At 42.9% G+C, this 8,113-nt stretch overlaps 1 protein-coding gene across 1 annotated transcript; it reads right to left on the bottom strand.

Moving 5' to 3' along the window:
• Positions 1-498: 498 nt before the first annotated feature.
• Positions 499-2,477, bottom strand: LOC125641001 (uncharacterized). Its single transcript, XM_048860283.2, has 2 exons — positions 1,593-2,477; positions 499-1,004 (listed from the first exon to the last, which is right to left on the bottom strand). The coding sequence occupies exons 1-2, from the start codon at positions 2,173-2,175 to the stop codon at positions 499-501; spliced, it is 1,089 nt and encodes a 362-aa protein (XP_048716240.2). The 5' UTR covers positions 2,176-2,477.
• Positions 2,478-8,113: the final 5,636 nt, after the last annotated feature.

Raw genomic sequence — 8,113 nt, forward strand, 5'->3', positions numbered from 1 at the left:
TTACTGCTTGCTGTGTGCTCCACAATATCTGTGAGAGTAAGGGGGAGACGTTTATGGCGGGGTGGGAGGTTGAGGCAAATCGCCTGGCTGCTGGTTACGCGCAGCCAGACACCAGGGCGGTTAGAAGAGCACAGGAGGGCGCAGTACTCATCAGAGAAGCTTTGAAAACCAGTTTCATGACTGGCCAGGCTACGGTGTGAAAGTTCTGTTTGTTTCTCCTTGATGAAACCCCCCGCCCCTTGGTTCACTCTACTTCCCTGTAAGCTAACCACCCTCCCCTCCTCCCTTTAATCATTGCTTGCAGAGGCAATAAAGTCATTGCTGCTTCACAGTCATGCATTCGTTATTCATTCATTACACAAATAGGGGGATGACTACCAAGGTAGCCCAGGAGGGGTGGTGGAGGAGGGAAGGAAAATGCCACACAGCACTTTAAGCACAGCACTTTAAAAGTTTACAACTTTAAAATATATTGAATGACAGCCTTCTTTTTTTTGGTCAATCCTCTGTGGTGGAGTGGCTGGTTGGCCGGAGGCCCCCCCACCGCGTTCTTGGGCGTCTGGGTGTGGAGGCTATGGAACTTGGGGAGGAGGGCGGTTGGTTATAGAGGGGCTGCAGTGGCAGTCTGTGCTCCAGCTGCCTTTGCTGCAGCTCAACCATACACTGGAGCATACTGGTTTGGTCCTGCAGCAGCCTCAGCATTGAATCCTGCCTCCTCTCATCACGCTGCCGCCACCTTTGAGCTTCAGCCCTGTCTTCAGCCCGCCACTTACTCTCTTCAGCCCGCCACTTACTCTCTTCAGCCCTCCACCTCTCCTCCCGGTCATTTTGTGCTTTCCTGCACTCTGACATTATTTGCCTCCACGCATTCGTCTGTGCTCTGTCAGTGTGGGAGGACAGCATGAGCTCGGAGAACATTTCATCGCGAGTGCGTTTTTTTTTCTTTCTAAGCTTCACTAGCCTCTGGGAAGGAGAAGATCCTGTGATCATTGAAACACATGCAGCTGGTGGAGAAAAAAAAAGGGACAGCGGTATTTAAAAAGACACATTTTATAAAACAGTCGCTACAGTCTTTCAGGGTAAACCTTGCTGTTAACATTACATACATAGCATATGTGCTTTCGTTACAAGGTCTCATTATGCCTCCGCCCACCGCGTGACTACCCCCTCAACCTTCTCCCCTCCCTGTGGCTAACAGTGGGGAACATTTCTGTTTAGCCACAGGCAAACAGCCCAGCAGGAATGGGCTCCTCTGAGTGTCCCCTGAAGAAAAGCACTCTATTTCAACCAGGTGACCATGAATTATATCTCACTCTCCTGAGGATAACACAGAGAGATAAAGAACGGATTTTGGTTGAATGCCAGCAAACATACACTGCAATGCTTTGTTCTACAGTGATTCCCGAGTACGTGTTACTGGCCTGGAGTGGTAAAGTGTCCTACCATGAAGGACGCAATAAGGCTGCCCTCCCCAGAAACCTTTTGCAAAGGCTTTAGGACTACATCTAGGAGAACCGCAAATGCCAGGGCAAAGTAATCCTTTCACATGCTTGCTTTTAAACCATGTATAGCATTTTAAAAGGTACACTCACCAGAGGTCCCTTCTCCGCCTGCTGGGTCCAGGAGGCAGCCTTGGGTGGGTTCGGGGGGTGCTGGCTCCAGGTTTAGGGTGAGAAACAGTTCCTGGCTGTCGGGAAAACCGGTTTCTCCGCTTGCTTGCTGTGAGCTATCTACAACCTCCTCATCATCATCATCTTCTTCGTCCCCAAAACCTACTTCCGTATTGCCTCCATCTCCATTGAAGGAGTCAAACAACACGGCTGGGGTAGTGGTGGCTGAACCCCCTAAAATGGCATGCAGCTCATCATAGAAGCGGCATGTTTGGGGCTCTGACCCAGAGCGGCTGTTCGCCTCTCTGGTTTTCTGGTAGGCTTGCCTCAGCTCCTTCAGTTTCATGCGGCACTGCTTCAGGTCCCTGTTATGGCCTCTGTCCTTCATGCCCTGGGAGATTTTCAGAAAGGTTTTGGCATTTCGAAAACTGGAACGGAGTTCTGATAGCACGGATTCCTCTCCCCAAACAGCGATCAGATCCCGTACCTCCTGTTCGGTCCATGCTGGAGCTCTTTTGCGATTCTGGGACTCCATCATGGTCACCTGTGCTGATGAGCTCTGCATGGTCACCTGCAGCTTGCCACGCTGGCCAAACAGGAAATGAGATTCAAAATTTTGCGGTTCTTTTCCTGTCTACCTGGCCAGTGCATCTGAGTTGAGAGCGCTGTCCAGAGCGGTCAGAATGGAGCACTCTGGGATAGCTCCCGGAGGCCAATACCATCGAATTGTGTCCACAGTACCCCAAATTCGAGCCGGCAACGTCGATTTAAGCGCTAATCCACTTGTCAGGGGTGGAGTAAGGAAATCGATTTTAAGAGCCCTTTAAGTCGAAATAAAGGGCTTCATTGTGTGGACGGGTGCAGGTTTAAATCGATTTAACGCTGCTAAATTCGACCTAAAGTCCTAGTGTAGACCAGGGCTATGATAACAACCTTGCAGAACCTGTGTGTGTGTGTGTGTATGAATGAATGTGTGAATAAATATGAAATTGAATGGAATGTTATAGCTATAACTAACTGCTTACTATGATTCTTTCTGTAGTCACAATAAATGTGGCATTTTGCCTTTTCCCCTTTAATAAGATCCTGCTGGTTTTTATTTTATTGGTATAACATGACAACCATTTCATTGAGAAGTGTTAGTGCTTCCGTATTTTGGAGAAGGGACTTGAAACTAGGCAGGAGGTTGCCTTGCTGTCAAGGATTCCTCTTGCAACCCCCCCAAAAATTATCTACATTTGGCCAAATTATAATGCTCTGCAAAACTATAGTTTGCATATGCTCAGTAAAGCAGTAAAGACTTTCCCTGCAATTGCTCCTCCTGCAGATCGGGGTGCTGAGGTGCCAGCAGAGGAAGAGAAAATAGTGAGATCAGATGAGTGAGGAGCAGAATGAGAGGGTGAGAAGAAGGAGGAAGGGGAGGAAAGGATAGGATCCATTGTAAGGTCATCAGAGGGAGAATTAGACAGGAGTCAGGGCCTGTGGACAAAATAGCATGTGATCATGTAATTAAAAGACTGCAGCATAATGAATATGCATAAAAATGACAAATTAAGGCAAAGGCATCTTTAATGATGGCATTTCCTAACATCTTTTAACATATATTTTTGATATAACATAGACATAGGTCATTCTAAGTATGGCATGGATGTATTTATCCATTTTATGACAGCAGATTTGATTACTCTTGGTTTGGATTTAAAAAATAGCCCCTAGGAGACCCATGCAAAGAGTCAAGATTGAAACAGAACTAACTGACATTTAAACAAACAGTGACTAAAAGATTAGGGACCTTACAGAGAGAGAGAGAGGTTTAAGATAAATGTAGGACTTAAAGACATTCACCACTCACTTGCATTGATTTTACACCCGTTTGACTCCACTGAAGTCCTGGGAGCCAGATCCTCCACTTCAGTCGTTCGCTGCTAGTTTAAAAACATTGAGACTCCAGTACATAATTCTAAGTGGAAGGTGTAAGAAACTTACCATCCTTTAGCAGATAACACTGAAGTAAGATGACAAAATTTAATGTTCTGGTTTTCAGAGAACTCTGAACTTCTGGATATTGGAATAGCACTGTTATTTTAAACCAACAAAATACCTTGGGTACTGAAATAGTGGGAGACAAGATAAATCTAAGATAAATCAGCTAGAAGTTGGAGGCATAATTAGTAATGGATAACGCTGATATTCCAGAAAGGCAAAAAAATAAAAAAATAAAAAAATAAATATGGAGGCTGTCATGACACATAGGGTTTGGATAGAAGTTTGGGTGAATGAATGGATTTTGATTCTTGGACATCACTAAAAGCCCCAAGAATGGCAATTAATGACAGTAGAATGGGAATTTAAAAAAAATATACGAGAGAGACCTGTTGAAAAAGAACTCTCTGATCATTTTAATTATGTGTAAATACAGAAAGTCAGTTTCACTCTGGTGGCCAAAAATCAAAGCCACACACATCACAGCAATGATATTAAATTTCGATTTTTTTACACGACAGCACATATCTTTATAGGAAAGCATACAAGTAGGTGGAATTTTGTGCTTGGCTCTCATACACGTTCAAAATAGAATGACAGAAAAGAAACAAAATCAAAATACTTTTGAGCTTTCCTAATATGTGTGAGACATGTCAGACATTTAGATACCTAGTATTGTGTTACTGCAGGATTAAACATACTTTAATGATATAATAAAGAATCAGGTCCGACAATTCTTTTACTTCAGTCATTTATTATTTTTACCCAGCAAATTGCTTTCAATTTCAAGTGGTCTTCTCTGAAAAAAATACACGGAAACATGTTTTTGTTACAGTTTACACACACGTCCACACACATACCTCTTTTCTCTCAGAATGACATAGTCACTCTGAGGTTCCTCATGGGTAGTGTGACAGATCATCCAGTGTTAATCTCACAGGAAGTCATAGTTGCTATAGAGCAGAATTAGAGTTACTAGAGAGCTATGTCTACAATTGGAGCCAGGGGTGTGATGCCCAGCTCATGTAAACACACTTATGCTAGCTGCCATTGAGCTGGAAGCTAAAATAGTAGTGTAGCCACAGTAGCACAGGCAGTGATGAGTGACAGCAAGGGTTAGCCGCCATGAGGATGCACCCTCAGGGTCCAGGTGGTTTATATTCATATCAGCTAGTACTTGACTCAGCTTGCTGCTGCCTGTGCTACTGCAGATATACTATTTTTAGAACGCTAGCTCGATGACAGCTAGTGCAAGCATATCTGTAGGACTGGCTCCAAGTGTAGACGTGGCCTCAGATGTAAGGGAGATAGGAAGTTCAGGTTAACACAGCCAGTCGGAGCAACTGACATGCAGGAGCAGGGTTGTTAGGCCAGAACAAGGAGCACACAGCCCTTGGAGGGGGATGCTTACTTGGAAATGAGCTTAAGTCTGGGGTGAGGAAAAATGTTGTCTGTATGTATAATCCAGGCTATCAGCTCTTTGCCTGCTCTAATGCCTAATACATGTATTTTGGATTATGAATCTGCTACTGCCTTTTAGCTAATGGAAATGCTCTTTTAGGTCAAACCGTAGATGCTCATAGTTTTAGTTCCAAAAATTTCAGGTTCAGTCCCTTCAGATGAACCAACTGGAAGCATTGTGGCATATACATTTTCCAGAACAGTTAAACCTAGGTGAGCTAAACAGGAACCAAACTTGTTTGTTCAGAGCAACAGTTGGCTTGAGGATGCATTCAAAGGTGACAGTGAGAATCCTTTGTGTAAAATCTTTGTTGGGAATGCTTGATATTATAAAGAGCAGGCTAATGCCTTAAACATCAAGAGGATCACAGGCTATTAACTGAGAGGATATGAAGCACTTAGAGAAGGAGAAAAAGATACTGACCTGAAACACCTGGGATGTGTCTAGCAATGCTGCCTGCCAATGGTGCAGAGAGAAGAATAGGATGAACTTGCTGGGGTATTACCCAGGGTACAATCTGGACCAATGAACAGCTGTGTCCCCTCAGTTCTCCAACCTGGGGTGCCTTTTACACCACATTGCTGTGAGAGCAACCACTTCTGGTCTGCTCACACACATCCTTCAGCATGTAGGTTACTTTCAGTTATATTGTATGAGTCCTATAGTCAGCCACTCTTGAATACCATGGCAGAGCAACATCAGCAAGTTCCCAGTCCCAGAATTTCCCCAGAAATGTAAATCTTGTACTGCCCCCTGGACAATTCAAGCTCTCTCATGGACAATTCAAGCTTATATAAAGTCAGTCACTTTATTATAAATATTTTATATAAATTCCTGTTATCCCAAATGCAGTTTCCCAAACACGTCAATCCAAACACATTGGTAAAACAAAAAAAACAAATTTAGTAACTACAAGATAGATTTTAAGTCACTACAATAATGAGGCATACAAGGCAAAATTAGTTACAAGAAAATAAAAGCAAAACAAAATGAATCCCTAATTTAACAAGCTAAATGAATTCAAAGCAAAGGTCTCTCACACCACATGTTTCAGCAATCTTACTAGCTTAATTTTTTTCAGTCACGATCCCTCTCCAAATCCAATGCTGCTTCCTTTGTTTTTCAAGTATCGTCAATGCCATGGTAGAGAGAAAGGAAAAGATCATTTGGGGCCTTTGCTCTCCCTTCTGATAGTTCTTTCTCTTCTTTGCGAATCATCTCCAGCTGAGGTTCAGGAGACAAAGTCACTGTGGATGGGAACCCCAAGCTGTTTCTTTGTCAAGATGTAGATTTTTTGCTCATACCTTCTTTCTTGCAAATAATTGCCACTTTTAACCAGATGATGGTCCGTTTGATTTTGTTTACACCTGGCTGAGGCATCACATCGCCTTTTGACTCTGGGGAACTTTGTGACTCACTCCCAGATTTGGAACATGTCTTTGCAATATTATGCAGTAGAATCTTATAACTTTAAACACAATGAAGCCACACATTTTACCAGGACAATAATGGTCAGCAAATTATGACTTCTCAAATGATACCTCACAAGGCATATTTTGTGTGAAATTTATCATAGTCCTGTAAAATGGGTGAACATAGGGGTACAACCTGTCACACTTGTGGAAAGAGAATGCACTCTGCAGACATGTAAGACCATGTTTCTTTGCTGTACTTTCCCCAAACTGCACCTGTCCAGTATAGTTGTTGTAATGTAAGACTAGACTTTATAAGCATAATTTCATTGCTTTTAATTGGATTTGCTTGCTCCAGGCTTTATAAACCCTATTAATTTGAGTCCATATTTTTTAAGTCACATCAATGAGTCCTTGAAGAGGAGACAAACTTCTGACCTCTTGTCAGGAGCAGTCAGGAGAAAATGGTACCCCAACTTGAAGTTGACACAGCCCGTTCACGGGTGCTATCTAGAGACTGGTTGTAGTTTCTTGGTGGCATGGAGCAAGCCAGTGAATCAAGCCAGTGAATCAAGAAGAGTGGCAGGAATAGAGGACCTAATGAAAGCCTATGGGAAATAGGGAAATCATTTGGGATTCATTATCACTTGGGAAATCATTAAAAAAATATAAAGAGAGAAAAAAAGGGAAAACCTTTGTAATTTTCTTATTATCTTTTTGGAGTAAGATTAAGGCGAGGACAGATGAGTGATGAGGCATTAAAGAAAGAGTAGCTCAGAGACCTAAACAAAGAGAAATCAGATATAAGCATTTTAGTAAAAGGCAGCCATAAGAAACACTGTCGGGTGGTGCCAGTAAAGAGTCCGTATTCAGAGACTACAGAGAGAAATGGTGATGTTGACCAGAAGAGAGGGTCAAATGGATGCAAAGAAATACAAGGAGGAAGGCACTATCTGGAAGGAAACAATGATGCATATTGTCTACAATGGTTGGAGGAGCAGCTGGAGACCATCCAGGAAAAACTTGTGGGCAACTGGAACTTGGAGTTGGAGAAACTGCAAATGGAAAGGGAGAAAAGCTCAAGGAGAGAAAAAGTACACCAAGTGGGAGAAACAGCACTAGGATGGGGGAGGAGGGGAGTGTATGGAATGTAAATAAGAGTGGCCACATGAGAGGGACCATGGCATGGAATGTGGGAAGCAGTTCTAGCACATACTGGAAATCAAGAGACTGCATGATCAGTGTCTGAATGGTTGATAAATGGAGATAGTAACTCCAGATATCTAACTCCCCATATAACATAAATTATATCCTAAATATAGAGATTAGGATAGTGGGAATATTCTCCCAAAGACCTTTAAAAGAGGGCACATGCATAACCAAGCAAGGACATCAAAATTTGGTTCTATATTAAGGGTCAGCATCTCAAAACTGGGCTCCAGATTTTAAAAGGTCAAAACCTCAAATTTTTGTGCACATTTTCATTTGCACATGGAAAACCGAAATCTAGGCCTCTAACTAAGATCCCAGTCTTGCAACTGGCTTCACGCAGGCAGACCTCAGTGTAACATGAAACTTTAGTTTATTAAGACTGACTCTGTGCAAGAGAAAGGGTCTACAGATATAGAGCTCATTGCAGGATCAGA

This window comes from Caretta caretta, chromosome 8 (genome assembly GCF_965140235.1).
Source record: "Caretta caretta isolate rCarCar2 chromosome 8, rCarCar1.hap1, whole genome shotgun sequence".
Taxonomy (NCBI): domain Eukaryota; kingdom Metazoa; phylum Chordata; order Testudines; family Cheloniidae; genus Caretta; species Caretta caretta.